The sequence below is a fragment of the Rutidosis leptorrhynchoides genome, chromosome 10 (genome assembly GCF_046630445.1).
Source record: "Rutidosis leptorrhynchoides isolate AG116_Rl617_1_P2 chromosome 10, CSIRO_AGI_Rlap_v1, whole genome shotgun sequence".
In the NCBI taxonomy this organism is placed as follows: domain Eukaryota; kingdom Viridiplantae; phylum Streptophyta; class Magnoliopsida; order Asterales; family Asteraceae; genus Rutidosis; species Rutidosis leptorrhynchoides.
In genome coordinates this window covers 104,369,122-104,391,294 of record NC_092342.1, presented here as the reverse complement: position 1 = coordinate 104,391,294, position 22,173 = coordinate 104,369,122, and the positions used below count along the sequence as shown (strand labels likewise).

Sequence of the window (22,173 nt, the reverse complement as noted above, 5' to 3'; positions counted from 1 at the left end):
ATACATATATACATATATAATCATATCCATTCCTATAATGGTTCGTGAATCTTTAGAATTTGGTCGAGGTTAAATGAATGTATGAACACACTTTAAAATTCTTGAGATTCAACTTAAAAAACTTTGCTTATCGTGTCGGAAACATATAAAGATTAAAGTTTAAATTTGGTCGGAAATTTCCGGGTCGTTACAAACACTATAAAACCAACTGTAAATATTAGAGGTTACCATCCAAAAATAAATTTCAGAGTCTATGGTGAAATCTATAGTATCATATAAATCTCTAAAATGGTGATGTCATAAATAAGGATTATCCAAACTTAAAAAAATTAAAAAAAAAAATTAAGCCCACCATGATGATGTCATTAAAATAATTATTTATTTTTAATAAAAATATTAACATGTTAATTGTATAATATATAAAGCATTATGTACAACCTTATGATAAAATACCATCATGATCATATGTATAATATTTTAAGCATTATGTACAACCTTATGATAAAACACCTCATGACCATATGTACAATATTTGAAACATTATATACAACATTATGATAAAACACTCACATTTAAAACAATTTGTACAATATTTTACAAAACACCACATGAACACATGTATAAACTTTGAAGCATATTGTACAACCTTCATATAATTATTGTATTTTAGTTTTTATAAGGAAATTAAAGAGACATTTATTATTACTAATAATTTATTATTAAGAATATAAATACTCAATTTCAATTTTAGAGCAACTTTATTATTATTATTATTATTATTATTATTATTATTATTATTATTATTATTATTATTATTATTATTATTATTATTATTATTATTATTATTATTATTATTCAAATATGAGTTCTCTTTACGGGATTAATTACGTTACATATGTATGCGAAATATATGTCGCAATAAAATATTGTATATGACAAGAAAAATAATAACTGTGATGAAAATTGAAAAAAAATGGTGGGAGAATAATTGTTGTCATTTATTCTGACCAAGTTAAGTATGTCAATATGTTTTTAAAAACGACAAGTTTCTTAGTCGGGATATGTGGTTCCACGAGTCACTGAACTAAATGACTTTAGCATTTATGCTCACTTAATATTCAAACATATCATTAAACTGTTTCGTGTAAATAAACTCGTGGTTCCACATGTCATTTCACTAGATAATGATAAATTTTAAGGATAACCGGCATAATTAAGTCTTAAAAAAATACAAGTTTAATCATTTTAATATATATTTAAAATGTGAAGTGATCATCACATACCACTTTTTGATCCATGTACACATACTTCTCTATTATACCCTTAATTATACTTTATACTTACTATAACAATATAAGTTCAACCTCTAGATTAATCTAAGGGCATAAATGTAAGTTTATGAAATAAAATTGTACATAGATTAAAAGTGGTGTGTGAGAATCACCTCATTTTTTAAATATATTAAATTAAATATTAAATAATAGAAAGAAATTTATAAAAAGAGAATAAAGAATGGTGTGGTGATTAGCAAAAAAGAATATAATATTAAATTCCCTACACAATCTCGTACTTTGATGATCTTCGCCACGTACCCCTCTTGAGGCTGACCCCACTGCCCAACTTTTAAATATCAAGAAAAACATAAATAAAATATAAATTCAAACAACTGACCACATGCGTGTCAGACCAGGAAATTACTATCCACTACTCGTGTGTTATTTTGATTGGTCCACGTCGTCCCCACCGTAAAGTTTACAGTACACGCGTTTGATGATATCACAGATCAACGGCCGAGATCATGGAGATAGGTTTTTAGGCGGGGAACCACTCTCATAATATACTCCCACACGTCACTCGATCAGTTGCCCTCTGCCCAAAATATCTTCGGGCAGTACGGTCAGTCACCCCCGTGGCATCACCAAAAAGCTTCCCTTCAGGTCCCTCTTGTTTCCTCTACTACTGTCACCCTTTAACATCTCTCATTCTTTTCCCTTTCAAATTTCCAATTTATTTATTACTAATATTAATATTAATCATGTACGTAATTTGTTAGTGATGAATCAATTCAATATTTTATGAAAATTGGTAAAATTAAAGCGTTTTTCCGGTTGGCGGTGGCTGTGGTGGACGATAATGGCGGAAATTTGCTGTGGAGTTGTGAGTGACAACGAGTCCGCGCCAAATTGCGATTCGAATTCGCAAGCAGCGAGAAGAAAAAGAATGGAACTCCGGCGAGTTAAGTTTGTTTCCGGCGTACCGACGCTTGAAACAGACAACGGAGTTAAGCAGGCGAGGTTATCGATCTCGTCAACTTCATTTTCTCGCGAGAAATTAGAAGATGATAGTGTTGATGTTAAATCAAAACAACTTGTAGCTACAATTTTTAGACCTATTGGATCCGCTGTTTTTATCGACTCCGATACGCTACCTAAATACGGCGTCGCATCGGTTTGTGGTCGTCGACGTGATATGGAAGACGCGGTTGCGATTCATCCTTCGTTTTTAACTAAAGACGACAATCAAACGTCTAGTTTCCATTATTTTGGTGTTTATGACGGCCATGGTTGTTCACACGTACGTAATTTTAGGGCTAATTAAACGCATATAATTAATTAATAATTAGTAATTTCGATTTAATGTAAATATGATTTATTAATTTAGGTTGCGACCAGGTGTAAGGATCGGTTACACTTGTTGGTGAAGGAAGAAGTGAAGAAAAAAGTGGAATCGTTAGAATGGAGGAAAACGATGGAGCAAAGCTTTAGTCGGATGGATAAAGAAGTCGTTGATTGGAGTGACGGTACGGTTGCCGGTAACTGCCGGTGCGAGCTTCAAGCTCCGGACTCCGATGCGGTTGGATCCACGGCGGTTGTTGCGATCATGACGCCTGATAAGATTGTGGTTGCCAATTGCGGTGATTCGAGAGCGGTGCTGTGTCGTAACGGCAAACCGGTGCCCCTTTCAAGTGATCACAAGGTTTGTAGATTAGTACACGTAGCCTCTAGGATTGTCGTTTAACATGTAAAATAATAGAATATATAAAATTTATTGTATAATATAATAACTGCTGGTTTAAATTGATACGGAGTAATTAACTGTTAGGTACAATACTGTTATGCATGTATCGTATTAACTGCTGGTTTAATAAGTTTATGTACGCACGAATATGTAGCCGGATCGTCCAGATGAGCTGAACCGGATCCAAGCTGCTGGCGGCCGAGTTATTTACTGGGAAGGCGCTCGAGTATTAGGTGTTCTTGCCATGTCAAGAGCCATTGGTAAGTTTTACATCCTCTTTTACTCATTTTTTGTTTTTACGATTGTTTTATACGAGTAAAACGTTGATAATCTGCAACGTTTGTCTGCACGTTACGGCGTATTTGAGCATTGTTTTTCGCGGCCTGTTTAATTGATTATGACTTGAAAGTAAAAAAATAGAACAAATGTTCGAAAAAAATTTAAGTAATAAGTTTTACAAATCACAAAAAGAAGTTGAAAAATTGGTTGTAACCCTGTTAATTTGTTTTGGATATGATCCTGAGGGAATTAGTGATTTCGTGTTTTTTTTTTTGTAGGTGACAATTACTTAAAACCTTACGTAAGTTGCGAACCAGAGGTAACAATAACGGAACGTACAGCAGACGACGAGTGTTTGATAATTGCGAGCGATGGACTTTGGGATGTAGTGTCAAATGAAACGGCGTGTGGAGTGGCGAGGATGTGTTTAAAAGGTAAAGGACCAGCTGCGCGAATGAAAAATTCGGCAGACAATGAGGAATCGGGGTCAGAGAATTGGGACAAAGCATGTTCCGATGCGTCAATGTTACTAACAAAGTTGGCTTTGGCTCGTCGGAGCGCTGATAACGTAAGCGTGGTGGTTATTGATCTTAGGAAGAAATAAAAAGTGCTAATCGATTATGTGACTTCGCTTTGTAACGTTTTGGGGCCAAAAACGAAAAAGAAAAACATTGGGGGAAAGATAGTTTTACTTCTCCATATCCCACGATATTATTAAGTTTAGACCATTGTAATTAATCAATTTAATTGGTTGTGTTTTCTCAAGTCTCGAGTTCCTGTTTAAACATTTATTTTGGCCATGTGGTGAAAAATTTCTTGTAAAACATTTCACACTGATGAACGTTCGACTTGAAAGATCAGAATCCCACAAGAAAAATGCAAAATAAGTATAAAAATAATCTTCATTCTTTAGGGAATTTAGGCGATTGAGATCCATATTGTCAAATTTGGGTTCAAGCTCTAGGATCAAATGGATTTTGAAAAAAATTAGGTTTATAAGTGTAAATTAAAACTTAAAAAAAAAAATTCTTTTAGTTTTTTTATTGGATCTTATATAATTATAAAAGAACGGATTAAATGGATATTGAATTCTAAAATTCAATAAATAGAGAGAAATCTAATGGGTCTTTTAATGGATCTTGTGAATGAATAAAATGAGTCGTACATAATAAGTTTTATTTTATCTGTTAATTATTTATGACAACATTAATAATATGTATATCAATATTTTCTTATATATATACAATAAATAATAATAACTAAAATAATATAATAAATGTAAAAAAGTTAAATGTAAAAGTATATGACCTGTTTAGATTCATTTGACCCATTATCTATTTCGACTAGTTACACAAACCGATCCAATCAGACCCGTTTGAACCCTTTTAAAGTTTTTACGTGTTTGACACATTACTCATTTCAACACAAAACCGTTTAACCCGTTACCCAACCTGACCTGTTTGTCAGGTATATTTATAACCATGAAATGAAGCATACCGTAAAAGAGACGGGTAGATAAACGGATAAGGTTCAGTCTAACTATAAAGGGTAGATAAACATATAAGGTTTTCCACTATGAAGGGTAGATAAACATATAAGGTTTTCCCGTGTGATATAACTGCGAATTAGTTTGTACTATTTTTATTCAGATATGTCAAATATGATTATTTCGTGATTATTTTTCAAATTTTTCTCTAACCAACTTAAAATATATTACTAAGATAAATTAGTAGTGAGGTTTAAAGTTTAAAGTTAAGACATTATAGAAGGATTTGAGGACTCAAACCACTAGGTTGTCTTAGAAAATAGGCATAAATAGTCAAGAAAGAGACGAGTAAGAACATATGAATTTTTTTTAACGACGATATCGACATCGAATGTTCTCATTGGTCACCCACACACGCGTTAGGAGGAAACCCAATTCGCGACGATGTTGACGGTACCATCGAAGGTTGAGAGAAACCCCCTAGAGACCTTCCCAAATTCATTGATTTTGACAGTACCATCAAAGGTTGAAAATTCTGTTTGAAGTGACAATTGAACCTGGGTAGACAGTACCTCATGTTGAATCTCATTCTCATACCACTCAAGCCAAACTTGAATCGTTAAGAACATATGAAATGGAACATCATAACATTGAAAGAAATGCGTAGAAACAGGAAAAGGATACTATGCATGAACCATAAGTCAATGCTCATATACTACACGATTACATTAAATCAAATTTGTTATATGTTTTCTAAAATTCACAACGTACTTCTGGATCTGGCACACATGTTTGAGAAGTTATAAGTTAACTTGCGTTCCAATTGCATAAGTCAAACAGAGTCTTGGTTACACGCATCAAGTTAACCGAATAACCGATTTAGCTTGTGTAGCGACCCGACCAAATCATGTTTGACGGCGCCGACTACTTAGGTCCCGTTACGTGGTCATAAGTCTTTAACATGACGTTTGACCAAAATATGTCGCATTCATTTCATAAGTAAAAGGATGTTTCAAGTTTACAAAAGTAGTTCAAAGACTAGTTACATTACAAAGTTTAACGTACGAATGAAACCTATGCGACACAATTTAAAAGTTGTCAAAAGACGCTCCAACTATGCATGTATACTCGACATCCAAGCAAGTATCAAAAAGAGTGCGGAAGCATGTATCATGTAGCGTTCAAGGACCTGAGAAAACATATAGAAAACTGTCAACGAAAAACGTTGGTGAAATCATAGGTGTTTTAGTAAATGTTGCATTTGAACCACAAGATTTAATATAATATGATTATCAAAATCATTTGCATTCCAAAGTTGTTATTTGTTTCGCGGGCACTCAATTATCAAACTTAACTGTTTTGCACCCTTTGCGTAGTGTTAGAACATACACTAGACCCGAAAATATATTTCATCCGCTAACGGTAGCGAACCGTCCGAATGAGGCTCGTCAAGCCCATGTGATCACATAATATAAGTTCTCGTTTACACCCTGCAAGTGTAACTAATGATAATTGAATTGAGGATTTTTGTTCAAACCCGTACGTGGAATGTTCGTTTTCGTACTTGTGTTCAAAGTGTAAAAGCATGATACGTATATGTTTCTCATCCCATAGTTTAAAGTATAAAAGTTGTTTGAAAGATGGGACTATGATCTCACCTTGAGTGCACGTATGAAAAGTACTTCACAAAGTAACGTGTGCAAAGGACAATGCTAGTCAAGACCTAAACAAATAGGTCGTATCAATAACGGTAAACGCGATAGGTCAAAGATGTTCAATTAGTCCTATGGCTCGTTACGACTCGATTATGTAGCATGTGAATCAAATTGTCCAAGTTTCATGCAAGATATAAGTATAGAAACAAGTTAGAAAGATTGCATAATCATTTGGTTAAGTTTGACAAAAAGTCAAACTTTGGTCGGTCAAAGTCAATGAAAAAGTCAATACGTTCGGGTCGGGTCCCGAACTATTTTTTTGAGGTTTTTATTCATATATAAGCATGTTAGAACAAGTTACATGTGAATCGGAGGTGCGTAGCATAGAAAACATTTTTCGAATTTTGACCATGTAGGTCAGAACCTGGACACGTCTTAGGTCGCGCCGCGACCCAAGACTGCCGCGCCGCGGCATTTAACGTGTGCTGGTACCTGGTCAGTCTCAAATGTCCAAGTCTCAAATCAAAACTCTTTCAAGCATAAATCACAAACCGCAAACACTTAGAACTCGTATTTTATATCGTTAGAAAGGTAATTTGACAAAGAACACAACTAAATACATTTCACCAACCAAAAACATCATTTGCAACAATCAACTTTCCAAGTTAAATGATCAATCAATGCACACCATAAATGCTTCAAATTCATAAATGCACATTTATGATTCGGGAATTAAATGCATACATATGACACGCCGTTTCATAGGTAATCAAACATACAATCTAACTAACCACTTACCAACAACAATTCATGGCATTCAATACATCAAAAATGCATTTAAAGTTCATCAAAACCCTAACCCAAATTCACCAAAATCACTAATCAAGTTTATGGAGTTTTCTAAAGCAACCTACACATCAAATTGAAGCTAGTGATGTTAGGAACACATTTAATGCATGCATTTATAACATTTAACAACATTTAAGCAACCAAATCATCAATCAAACACACCAAACTTTCAAGTTCATGCTAGTTATCAAAAATAACAAGATCGAACATATAAATCATATATTCATGTTAGACTTGAGCCGTAGACACTAATTAACAACTTTATAAGTTAAAAACATCAAGAACACAAAATCTAGTGATTTTAGAAAGTTACCCCAAATGTAATGAAATCGGTATGGAATCGAAGAGGAAGTTGCAAGGATTCCAAATATGTAATTTGTTTTGATTGAAACTTGCTAGATGTGATTTAGATGATGAATCTTGGAAATGGATAATTGAAAGAAAATATGGAAGTAGTGAAAGAAAAGAGAAATGAAAATGAAAAAGAAGGGAGGAGGGTGTTGACTAGTCAAAAGCTAGTCACATCTTTGCTCCCTTGGCGAAACTAGTCCCTCGAGTTCGGTTGCGGATGCGTGAATTACCTAAACGAGATATTTTAAAACGCGTATTAACGAGGGATGTTATAATCATATAACGGACTTTAAATAATTAAACGGAAAAGTAAACGGAAAAAGGCGGGATGTTACATTACCTACTCTTTAAAAGAAATTTCGTCCCGAAATTTAAGTAGGCGTAGTAGTCGTTGTTTCTTCCTCGAAATCTTTCGTTTCCGGAATCGGGAATAGATGAGGGTATTTCCTTTGCATTTGATCTTGCCTTTCCCAAGTAAACTCGGGTCCTCTTTTGGCGTTCCAACGGACTTTAACAATCGGAATTCGGCTTTGTTTCAATGTCTTGACGGAGGTGTCCACAATTTCAACCGGTTCCTCCACAAAATGAAGTTTGTCATCAATAGTAAGTTCCTGATAATGCTAAAAACGAACATATATTTCATAGCATTATTTCTCAAGAAAGACAAGCTTTTAGTTGCAATTGTTCTATTTACAAGTGATATTCGTTTAAATAATAAAAGGTGAAGACAAAAGACAGATTCGACGAATTGAAGACGCAAACGACCAAAAAGCTCAAAAGTACAAAAGACAATAAAAAAGGTTCCAATTATTGATAAGAAACGTCTCGAAATTACAAGAGTACAAGATTCAAAACGCAAAGTACCAGATATTAAATTGTACGCAAGGACGTTCGAAAATCCGGAACCGGGACCAGAGTCAACTCTCAACGCTCGACGCAACGGACTAAAAATTACAAGTTAACTAGGTATATAAATATAATATAATATATAATTAATTATATTAATTATATATATATTATATTTATAAATAAAAACCGTCGGCAGAGAAAGACTCCAAGGGTGTGAGCTGTAAATTCATTCTCCGCGACTCGCGGAGTTTGAAGAGGATTTCACCGCGAGTCGCGGAGCCCCAAAATGAAAAACTCCCTATAAAGCAAACCGAAATCTGATCATTTTCATCATCTTTTTCTTCCTCATTCATACGTAAAATTTATAATTATATTTATAATTTATATTTTAATTTTAATTATAATTCTAATAATAAGGGTATGTTAGCGAATGTTGTAAGGGTGTAAGTCGAAATTCTGTCCGTGTAACGCTACGCTATTTTTAATCATTGTAAGTTATGTTCAACCTTTTTACATTAATGTCTCATAGCTAAGTTATTATTATGCTTATTTAAAACGAAGTAATCATGATGTTGGGCTAATTACTAAAATTGGGTAATTGGCTTTGTACCATAATTGGGGTTTGGACAAAAGAACGACACTTGTGGAAATTAGACTATGGGCTATTAATGGGCTTTATATTTGTTTAACTAAATGATAGTTTGTTAATGTGAATATAAAGATTTACAATTGGACGTCCTTATAAATTACCATATACACTCGATCGGACACGATGGGCGGGGTATTTATATGTACGAATAATCGTTCATTTAACCGGACACGGGAATGGATTAATAGCCACTAGAATAATTAAAACAGGGGTGAAATTACATTCAAGGGTAATTGGTGTAATTGTTAACAAAGTAGTAAAACCTTGGTTTACACGCAGTCGATAACCTGGTGTATTCATTAAACAAAGTATTAAAACCTTGTTACAATTCGAATCCCCAATTAGTTGGAATATTTAACTTCGGGTATAATAATAATTTGACGAGGACACTCGCACTTTATATTTATGACTGATGGACTGTTATGGACAAAAACCAGACGGACATATTAAATAATCCAGGACAAAGGACAATTAACCCATGGGCATAAAACTAAAATCAACACGTCAAACATCATGATTACGGAAGTTTAAATAAGCATAATTCTTTTATTTCATATTTAATTTCCTTTATTTTATATTTAATTGCACTTCTAATTATCGCACTTTTATTTATTGTTATTTAATCGCACTTTTATTATTCGCAATTTCATTATCGTTATTTACTTTACGCTTTAAATTAAGTCTTTTATTTATTTAATATTTTACATTTGGTTTTAACTGCGACTAAAGTTTTAAAATCGACAAACCGGTCATTAAACGGTAAAAACCCCCTTTATAATAATAATATTACTTATATATATATTTGTATTTTTATAAAAGTAAACTAATATAGCGTTAAGCTTTGTTTAAAGATTTCCCTGTGGAACGAACCGGACTTACTAAAAACTACACTACTGTACGATTAGGTACACTGCCTATAAGTGTTGTAGCAAGGTTTAAGTATATCCATTCTCTAAATAAATAAATATCTTGTGTAAAATTGTATCGTATTTAATAGTATTTCCTTGTAAACTTCAATAGTATTTTATACCCCTTAGCTTTGACATCAAGTATTTTTGGCGCCGCAGCCGGGGACACTCTTAAAACGCCGGAAGCGCAACGCTAATATAAAAAAAAAAAAAACTTTTTAAATATTCGAAAATATAAAAAGAAAAACAAAAATATAAATATTTTTAGGAGTTTGATAAATATTTAAGTTTTATAAAGTTTCTTTGTTTTTATAAAAACATAAGTTTTATTTAAATCAAGTTTTAAGATTTTTATTTATAAAATTATAAAGTGATTCTATTTTTATTTAAGTTTTAAATATAAGTTTTATTTATACACATATTATTTTTTTTTATAAACAGAAAAAATTAAAAACAGAAAATAAAATAAATAAATAAATAAAGAAAAACGCGTTGAAGATATAACCTGTCAGCTGAATTTTGGAACCCCGCGACTCGCGGGGTTTGAAGTTTTAAATACCGCAACTCGCGGAGTGACTCTGACACGAGACAGAACCCTAATTCAGCATTTATTACGGATTATTAATTATTATTATTATTATTAACCCTAATTATTATTAATATTATAATTAAGTTTTATTTTAATTTAAGTTTTATTTAATTTATATTTTAGTTTATTAAGTTTTATTAAAATGTAAAATTAATAGTTTAATAAAATAAATAATATAAAAATAATATTTTTATAAAAATTGTAATTTTTACAACTTTTTGTATATTTTTATATTTTGTCCCTTTTTAATTGTTTTAGCGTAACTTTTGTATTTTTAGCTCATATTTAGTTTTAAACTTAGTTTTTGCCATAGTTATTTTTACTCATAGATTTTTAGGCTTTGCCGTAGAATTCCTTAAGTGCTTTTTCTTTAGACTAAGATTTAGGTGCTTTAGAATTTTGTGACGCCTTTTTAAGTTTTAGTTTCTTTTTAAGTTATTTCCATTTGGGATTTAGTTTTTCTTGTAAGCTTTAATATTTTTAGACACCTTTTACTATGTATCAATTATCATTCCAATTAGTAATTTAAATTTGCGATTATAATTTTAAGTTAGTTGTAGTAATAAGATTAGGTTAGTCAAGTATTTTTAAGTTTTTATAAGTTTCTTTTATTTTTTCGTCACCTTTTATTTTTTCAACCATTTTTCTTTTTCGACCTTTTTCGACGAACTCTTTTTCTTTCTTATTTCTCGCTATTCTAGTTTTAGGACATAGATTTTTATTCTACTTCTTATCTAAATTTCTTAAAATTACGAAAATTTATTTTAAGTGGTTAAATTAATAGACATCAAAATTTTCTGGTTCGTAGTAATAGTTGGATTTGTACGTGGACCGGGTTATTGGAGCCAAACAGTCCTCAATTATATTGAGACCAAACGAATCCTGCCCCTCTGCTGCATCTTTTGGCTATTCGAAACGTGGGCAAAATCAGAAAAGTCTATTGGTTGGATAACTTATTATAATTTTTCTTTCCTTTTTAAAACTAATAGGATATTCAGTGAATGCACCGAGCAAGACGTTCACCACCTTTTGTACGTTCACCACCTGTAACTAGATCAAGACATTTAGCAAATATTACCGCCGTTGATTTTTCTTTAGAATCGTCATCCAGTAGACCAAATACTTCAGTTCAAATTTCCGATAATCCATTTTTTGAAACCAACCTCACAATTGAGAATCCGGAAAATATTCAGGAACGGTTCGTAGATCCTGAACCACTAAACTTTCCTCCGGAGCCACCAATTATTCAAACAGAGATTGTTGAGGAACGAACCATTAAATCAGAATCATCTAGTGATTCCGATTCAACAAATTCAATTATGGAGAATCTGGAACCTTTAAGTATGGAAGACCGAATGAGAGCTAATCGCACTGGCCAAGGTCACGCAATTACTCATCCAGACATTAATGCGCCAGATTATGAAATCAAAGGACAAATTCTACACATGGTGACTAATCAATGCCAATTTAGTGGTGCGCCGAAGGAAGATCCAAATGAACATCTACGTACCTTTAATAGGATCTGCACACTATTTAAAATCCGAGAAGTGGAGGATGAACAGATATATCTCATGTTATTTCCCTGGACTTTAAAGGGAGAAGCCAAAGATTGGTTAGAATCGTTACCTGAAGGGGCGATTGATACATGGGACGTTTTAGTTGAAAAATTTCTTAAACAATTCTTTCCTGCATCTAAAGCCGTAAGACTTCAAGCAGAAATTGTTACGTTCACACAGAAACCAAATGAAACTCTATATGAGGCTTGGACTAGATATGGAAAATTGTTAAGAGGATGTCCGCAACATGGTTTAGACACCTGTCAAATAGTACAAATATTCTACCAAGGATGCGACATCACTACAAGGAAAGACATAGATATAGCAGCTGGTGGTTCTATTATGAAGAAAACCGAAACTGATGCTTACAAAATTATTGATAACACTGCTTCCCACTCACATGAGTGGCACCAAGAAAAAGATATCATTAGATCATCTAAAGCAGCTAGAGCCGATTCTAGCCATGACTTAGATTCCATTTCCGCAAAGATAGATGCTGTGGAGAGACGAATGGAAAAGATGACTAAAGATATTCACTCAATACGAATTAGTTGTGAGCAGTGTGGAGGACCACATTTGACAAAAGATTGTCTCAGTATTGAATTAACAATGGAACAAAGAGAGAATATTTCATACATAAACCAAAGGCCTGGGAATAATTATCAGAATAATTATCAACCGCCAAGACCGATTTACAATCAAAACCAGAATTATAACAGAAATATTCCATACAACAACCAACAAGGTCCTAGCAATCAACAAATATCCAATAATACTTACAACCAGCAAAGACCTAATTTTCAAAACAAACCACCACAACAAACCGATGATAAAAAGCCGAATTTAGAAGATATGATGACGAAGCTAGTTGAAACTCAAACGCAGGTTTTCACATCTCAGAAACAAACCAATGAACAAAATGCTCAAGCATTTAGAAATCAACAAGCTTCTATTCAAAATCTGGAACAAGAAGTGAGTAACCTAGCAAGGTTAATAGGTGAAAGAAAACCGGGAAGTCTACCTAGTGATACAAATGCTAACCCCCGGAATGAAACAGCTAAAGCTATTACCACAAGAAGTGGTACAACACTTAAACCACCTGAAATACCTGTAACTTCTGATGAAGCTATTCCTACTCCACAAGAACCACAACCTGATCAAGATAAGGAAAAAGAACCGGTAGTTAAAAAGGTTAATGAAGATAACACAGTTAAGGATAAACCTTATGTTAAACCATACCAACCACCACTTCCTTACCCGAGTAAAATGAAGAAAGAAAAACTTGAAGCCGAGCAATCCAAATTCTTGGATATGTTTAAACAGATAAATGTAAATCTTCCTTTCATTGATGTGATTTCAGGAATGCCTAGATATGCTAAATTCTTGAAAGATCTAATCTCAAATAGAAAGAAAATGGAAGAACTCTCGGCTGTTACTATGAATACTAATTGTTCAGCAGTGCTGTTGAATAAGATACCAGAAAAACTATCTGATCCAGGAAGTTTCACAATTCCATGTTTTCTGGGTAGTCTTAGTTCAATAGAAGCATTGGCAGACTTAGGTGCTAGTATAAATCTAATGCCGTATTCACTATACACTAAACTAGACCTTGGAGAATTAAAACCAACCAGAATAAGCATACAACTAGCCGATAGATCAATAAAATATCCTAGAGGGATAATGGAGAACATGCTAGTTAAAGTTGGTACTTTAGTATTTCCAGTAGATTTTGTTGTTCTGGACATGGAAGAAGATTCTCAAGTTCCTCTCATATTAGGAAGACCATTCTTAAACATGGCTAAAGCAATGATAGACGTGTTCGGTAAGAAACTGACCCTAAGTATAGAGGATGAGAGTGTTACCTTTTCAGTTGATAGAGCAATGCAACAACCACAATCTGCAGATGATACATGTTATTATATTCAAACTATAGATGCACATGCAGAATTATTAGAAGAATTTCCAGAATTACAAGGAACAGGAGAATGTTCTTTAGGAGAAGGTAATGAACCAATTGATGAAGCTGAAATGTTAGCTACACTTATAGCTAATGGATATGAACCAAAAACAGAAGAAATTCAAATGCTAAAAGAAGAAGACAGATATCGATATAAATCATCGATAGAAGAACCTCCGAAATTAGAGTTAAAGCCACTTCCAAACCATTTGGAATACGCTTATTTACATGGTGAATCTGAATTACCTGTAATAATATCGTCTTCTCTTACTGAAAATGAGAAATCACAACTCATTTCTGTGTTGAAAGCTCATAAACCAGCCATTGCATGGAAGATTCATGATATTAAAGGAATAAGTCCTTCGTATTGCACACATAAAATCCTTATGGAAGAAGGTCATAAAACGTATGTGCAACGCCAACGAAGACTAAATCCTAATATGCAAGATGTAGTTAAGAAAGAGATTATTAAACTGCTAGATGCAGGTTTGATATATCCAATTTCCGATAGTCCATGGGTAAGCCCAGTTCAATGTGTACCTAAGAAGGGTGGCATGACTGTCATTACAAATGAGAAAAATGAGCTTATTCCTACTAGGACTGTAACAGGATGGCGTGTATGTATTGATTATAGAAAATTAAATGACGCCACCAGAAAAGATCACTTTCCCTTACCTTTCATAGATCAAATGTTGGAAAGATTAGCCGGAAATAGTTACTATTGTTTTCTAGATGGATTTTCCGGATATTTTCAAATTCCAATAGCACCCGAGGACCAAGAGAAAACCACATTCACGTGCCCTTATGGTACTTTTGCTTACAAACGCATGCCATTTGGACTTTGTAACGCCCCTGCAACCTTTCAAAGGTGCATGATGGCGATTTTTCACGACATGATAGAAGAATGCATGGAAGTTTTCATGGATGACTTTTCAGTCTTCGGTGATACATTTAAATCATGTCTAGTTAATCTGGAACGAATGCTAATTAGATGCGAAAAATCAAATCTAGTACTTAATTGGGAGAAATGCCATTTCATGGTTAAAGAAGGCATCGTTCTTGGACATAAAATTTCAAAAGAAGGAATTGAAGTGGATAGAGCTAAAGTAAATGTAATTGCTAAACTTCCACATCCCACCAATGTTAGAGGAGTTAGGAGTTTTCTAGGGCATGCCGGTTTTTACCGACGTTTCATAAAAGATTTTTCTAAAATTGCCACTCCTATGAATAAACTCCTAGAAAAGGATGCGCCATTCATCTTTTCAGATGAATGTATCAAATCTTTTAATATTCTTAAAGAAAAACTCACTAATGCGCCAATCATGATAACACCAAATTGGAATCTACCATTTGAACTAATGTGCGATGCAAGTGATTTTGCAATGGGAGCCGTTTTAGGACAAAGGATTGAAAAACGATTTCAACCTATATATTATGCTAGTAAGACGTTACAAGGAGCACAAACGAACTATACAACTACTGAAAAAGAACTCCTTGCTATTGTCTTTGCTTTTGACAAATTTCGATCATATCTCGTTCTAGCAAAAACGGTGGTCTATACCGACCATTCTGCTCTTAGATACCTATTTTCAAAACAAGATGTTAAACCAAGATTAATCCGTTGGATCTTACTCTTACAAGAGTTTGATATTGAAATCCGAGATAAAAGAGGAGCAGAAAATCTCGCCGCTGATCATCTTTCTCGTCTTGAAAATCCCGAATTAGAAGTTCTGAATGAATCGGCCATACAAGACAACTTTCCCGATGAATATCTATTGAAGATAGATTATAAAGAAATCCCATGGTTTGCAGACTATGCAAACTACTTAGTTTGTGGATTCCTTGAAAAAGGATTATCGTACCAAAGACGAAAGAAATTCTTCAGTGATATAAAACACTATTTCTGGGAAGATCCACACCTGTTTAAAAGTTGTCCCGATGGAATAATACGCCGATGTGTATTTGGAGATGAAGCTAGTAAAATTTTAAACCATTGTCACACAGGACCAACAGGAGGGCATTATGGGCCTCAACTAACAGCAAGAAAAGTTTATGAAGCTGGATTCTATTGGCCTACAATTTACAAAGACGCACACCTTCTTTGTAAATCCTGTGATGCATGTCAAAGGGCCGAAAAAATAAGTCAACGTGATGAAATGCCACAAAATGTCATCCAAGTATGTGAAGTATTTGAAATTTGGGGTATTGACTTTATGGGTCCATTTCCAAAATCTCATAATAATCTATATATACTCGTAGCCATTGATTATGTATCTAAATGGGCGGAAGCACAAGCTCTCCCAACTAATGATGCACGAGTTGTAGTCAACTTTTTAAAACATCTTTTTGCAAGGTTTGGAACACCGAAAGCTTTAATAAGTGATCGGGGTACTCATTTCTGTAATAATCAACTTGAGAAAGTTCTTAAAAGATATGGAGTAACTCATAAAATCTCCACCGCATATCATCCACAAACAAGTGGACAAGTTGAAAATACCAACCGAGCTTTAAAACGTATTCTAGAGAAAACCGTAGGATCAAATCCGAAGGAATGGTCCATTAAATTGGAGGATGCACTCTGGGCTTTTAGAACAGCCTACAAAACTCCAATTGGAACCACACCTTTTAGACTTGTTTATGGAAAAGCATGTCATCTTCCAGTAGAAATTGAACACAAAGCATTTTGGGCTTTGAAGACATGTAATCTTGATTTACATGAAGCCGGACGTCTACGATTAAGTCAACTAAACGAATTAGAAGAATTAAGACATGAAGCATACGAAAATTTGTTAATCTATAAAGAAAGAACGAAGAAATGGCATGATAAAAGAATCAGAAGTTCAAAAGAATTTAAAGAAGGAGACAGAGTTCTTCTTTTCAATTCACGATTCAAGCTATTTCCTGGAAAATTGAAATCAAGATGGTCTGGACCATTCATAGTCAAAAGAGTTTTCCCATACGGAACGATAGAATTGATAAATTCAAATGGGATTGAATTTAAAGTTAATGGTCACAGAGTTAAACATTACATACATGGTCCGATGGAAGTCGACAACGAAGTTAATCACAATTTCGACACCACAGCTAACTAAGTGTGGGGAGAATCAAGTCTTTAAAGGATAATATGTATTTCTGTTAGAGTTAGATTGTCTGTTTTCGTGTAGTTCTCGAAAATGGAACCCGAATGGTCTTTCCCTAGCAGACCCTAAAGAACTAGTCTTCTCCCCCCATTCTGAATTTTTATTTTTTTTAGGTTTTTACAAAATGAAGACTGCCTGTGAACTAAACCATGGTCTAATGCTACACGCTTTGATCACTAAAAGAAATAATGACATACTACCGAGTGAAATAGTATCAGTAATCAGAGAAAGAATGGACGGAGTTAGAAAAGAATCCAGATGCGAAGATAATAAGTTACAATTTGGTAAAGGAAAATCAAAATCCGCAGCAAAAAGAAGAGCACGACACCTAGAAAGATGTCACAAATGCGGAAAATGGTCACATGGAGGTAAATGTTCAAATAATCAAACCTATTCAAATACCGAATTTATTACTTTATGCAGAGACGGACCGTTCATATGTTTAGAAGAAAAGACACTGAATGCTCGAGGTTACGCCTATGTAGCCATGGAAAACCAATTAAACCGACTATCTTATGAATGGGATAGATCATATAACTAAGAAATCTATTTCACAGGTATGTCTGTACAGTTTTTATTTTTATTTTTATTTTTAACCTTTTGATAATAAACGCTAATTTGTTCGCTAAAAAGTATTAAATTGGTATTAAATAAAATTAGGTTTGGCGACCGAAATTATTGACATCATTCAAAAATTTATTACATCACTGCGAAATTTAACGTTTATTCTTAAGGTATAAATATCTTTAATCAATCAACCCAAAATATTTCAAAAATTCGTCATGAGTTAAATTAGGTCTTGGAACCGAAATTACTTTACCGAAAAGAGGGGCGCATATTTTTGATAATATTTGATTGATTAAAGTGGGATAAAAAGACAAAAAGATTTTTAATTTTATTTTTACCATGTTTTTAAAATTAATATTTAAATCTTAAATTAATATTGAAAACTTTGTAAAAACAATATATTTAAAATTGTAAATATTTGAAAAATTAATATAAGTTTGGTGTGAATTTATAATATGAATTTTTAATTTTATGCATTTCAAATTTTAAGTTTGGTGTGAATTTTTAATATAAATTTTGAATTTTATATTTAAGTTGTGTGAATTTAAAAACAAAAATTTACTTTATCTCATTAAGTTAAGAATATGATTTTTAAAATTCGTCGTAAGTTGAAGACTAGGTCTTTGAACCGAAATTGCTTTACCCGAGGAAGGGACGAGAACTTTTATTATCATTATTTTTAATCTTATTGAATTAAAGTATGCCAAAAACATTGAAAAAACCCAAAAATCTTAGCTTTTAAAACAATCGCTACAAAAAGACAAATTTTAAAATTTTGTCGAGGGACGGACTAGGACATCGATCCGAAACGACCTCGTCCTAAATAACAAGGGAAACAAAATTTTAAAATTAATTACTTAATTGTTTTATAAGTTAAAGATTATATAAAAAAAACAAAAAAAAATATCAAACTCCGCGACTCGCGGAGTTTGGAGGGTTAATCCCCGCGACTTGCGGAGGGACCAATTTACAGAAAAAAAATAAAACGTAAAAAAACAGATCAGTGCACCACACAACTCAAACAACAGCAAAATACTGCGAAATAAACTGCCGAAAAACCCCGAGAAATACACCCCAAAATCACAATTTTTAACCGTTAATCACCAAATCTTTTACTAAAATCATGTTGAGAAGGATGCTATCTAGGAATTACTCAAGAAAAACGGTAAATTTCTACACCTAAACACCATTTAATCCGAAATTAGTGTTCTTGAGTCATTTTTTTTTCCCAATTTGATTTTGATGCTTTTTAGTATAATTAGGCTTAAATTGTTTATGTATTATGCTTGTATAACCTAGATTGATGCTGTTTAACATGATTAGAAGCCTTAAACTTCAAATTTTGAGTAATCTAGGGTTTGTGTTCTTGAGCAAATTTGGGGCTTTTTGATATAAACAGGTTATGGCCGATTTTTGTCATGAATTGTTGCTAAATTAAGTAGTGTAACATGTTTAGGTAGTTAAATGATCCAAACTTTGATCCTAAACATGATTTTGAGAATTAAAGTGGACTTTTTCAAATCTAAAATTCATGAACTTGATTTTTGAAGGATAATGCCATTTGAGACTTGTTTAATTGCTAGTAATGATTATTTTGACATGTTATTTGAGTTGAATGCTTATGAACTTGGCGAACATTTTCGTATATGCTTATTTGAAAAAGTGTAGATTTGATAAAAATGTGAAAATGAGCTTAAGTTTGATATAAATTGATAATGTCATTGTAATTATTTTGATTGATGATTTTTGCTGACACTAATGCATATTTGGATGCACAAAAATTGTGTTTGATGTGTTTTGCAGAATGAAAGGGGTGAATCTTCATCCCAAGCCCGCAATGCTCCTGCTGAGAATTTGGAACAACAGGAGGTGGATAACTACTACAAGCAGGATATACCTCATCCAGTCATGACCTTTTCCGATATGCACTTGGAAGAGTTGCACCCGAACCTGAGATTTGACAGACTTTGGATAGATTATCCAAAATATCAAAGGGGTTTGCATACTCTTCATTCTAAGGTTGTTGAGGTACCGAGGGTCATAGAATGGGGACCCTTAGAAGCTGAAGAATTGGCCGGGCCAATTAGGGAATTACTTGTACAGAGGTATGGTAATTCTTCTTTTAATGACTGGGCACGTTTATTCACCATGCATAGACCTGTATATAAAGTATGGTGTGAAGAATTGTTATGTAGTATAGAGTTGAATGATCGGGTAGCTAGTTTAACCGATCGTTCTTTTATTAGATTTTTGTTAGGCGGTTCGATGCGCCACATGTCTTTACTGGACATGGCTCAGGCTTTACGTATATATACGCCTGAGGAGTTAGCGTCTGCCGATTGTAGAGGATTGATACTAAACGGTAGAAAGATAGATGAAAATTTTGATACACACGGTGTGTGGAGTCAAATGACAAGCCATCACCGTTTCAAAGGGGGAAATTACTCTTATTTGGATATAGATAGAGCCGAATTAAGAGTGATACATAGGTTTTTAGCTAATTCGATTACACAAAGGGGTAAGAACAAGGAAAAAGTAAATGAACAGGATTTGTTTTACCATATGTGTATTCGAGACCCACAAAGCGCTGTAAGTATACCATATTGTGTGGGTTATTATTTATCAGCTATGGTTCGGGGGATGCGACCGCATAGCATAATAGGAGGTGGTATTTTTATTACTTTGATTGGTGAATATCTCGGTGTGGATATAAGTCGGGGGGGATTATTAGTAGAAGAACCAGAACCCCGCGATACTATAGGTTTAAATGTATACCATGGTGCGAAAGTTTTGAAGAGGCGAAATAACGCCGCAGTACGATACCATGGTAGACATCCACAGGTGGAGAGAAATCAACAGCAAGGTAATGTAGGAGGGGGGAATGAGATGCAAGAAATGCAAAGGTTTATAGCTTCTCAGGAATACGAAAATGCTAGACAGAGAGCATTTGAAGATTGGCAAGTTCATCAGAACCAAATCATAGCTCATTGCCAACATATAGGTAGAAACTATATTCCTACACCGAAACCCATCTTCCCTCCCTGGTCTATAGAGATGCAGCCACCGTATCCTACGTATGACCCTGCCAAAGCATTCTATAGCACCTATGGTTATGCCTGGAACCCCTATTGGTACCAATATCATCCTTAGTGTACTTATTATTTTTTTTTTATTTTGTAATTTGTAGTTATTGATACGTTTAATACTTTTGTTAATATTGTAATTATTTTTATAATTATCTAACTTTTATTCTTAGATTTTAATAATTTTTGAATGTGGGGTAATATACCAAACTTCAAAAATATGTATATATGTTTACAGTTTATCTTATGTACACAACAGGGTAAAACAACGCATTTTCAAAGACTGGCATTAAGTTCAGCAAAAGCAACTAATTTTGACGACAAGATGCAAAATATATGTGAAATAACAACAAGACGGAATGAACAAATGATGTGCACCATTTATCATTCAGCAAACAAACGCCAATATATTTGGAAACTTTGATAAAAATTTAATCATTTTCACACAAATCACCCTCAATAATTTAAATTGTTACTGATTTCTTGCAAATGAGGGCATTGCAAGATCTTAAGTGTGGGAAGGGGTTAAATTCTTCCGGATTTTAAAATTTTTATCTTAAACACTTGGTTACCATTAAAAATACTAGTAAAGCAGTAGTTGTATTAGAATCTAGTGCTCTCTGATAAAAAAGAACAGCCCTAGTCTTATATACTGACTACCCAATTCTAGTAAAATTTTTCAAAATTTTCAATTAACTGAATTCAAAATCATGTTTATACATATTTATGAGCGATAAAACTAGGTTTTAACACCGAAATTATTGTTACCTCGGAAAGGACATAAATTGAGAAACAAACTAAAATGTTAAAATTCATTTAAAATGGAATAGAGGACGATAAAAAGGAAAATAAAAGCCAAGTGTGGGAAAATTTACCAAGTTATCTTAAACATATGTCACATATATCTGTAACAAATAACTGAAAATACTTTTGCTTTGGACTAAACTAAACTGTTTTACCTGATGAAAGAAAAGAAGAGATGGATCTACACGATGAATCAATTCCATCATTAAAAGGAAGTAAAGTCTTCCGAAAAAGACACGCGCTTCTTGATTTAGGTCATGAAGTTGTCGTCCAGACCAGCTGTAGGTTGACGAAAAATCTAGAAAAGTCATCACTAAAATCAGCAGGAAATCCACGGACCTCAGCATTAAACAGGGTCGTCAAGTGGTCAGATTTATCCTAACCATGAGAAGGATTTATCTCGTACAATGGGGGGGCACCATGCAAATTAGCT

General features: G+C 33.4%; 1 protein-coding gene across 1 annotated transcript; it reads left to right on the top strand.

Annotated features, from left to right (window-relative positions):
- Positions 1–1,918: 1,918 nt before the first annotated feature.
- LOC139871983 (probable protein phosphatase 2C 24) lies at positions 1,919–4,116 on the top strand. Its single transcript, XM_071859755.1, has 4 exons — positions 1,919–2,574; positions 2,662–2,976; positions 3,173–3,278; positions 3,576–4,116. Exons 1-4 carry the CDS (start codon positions 2,134–2,136, stop codon positions 3,899–3,901), a joined length of 1,188 nt encoding a protein of 395 aa, XP_071715856.1. The 5' UTR covers positions 1,919–2,133; the 3' UTR covers positions 3,902–4,116.
- Positions 4,117–22,173: the final 18,057 nt, after the last annotated feature.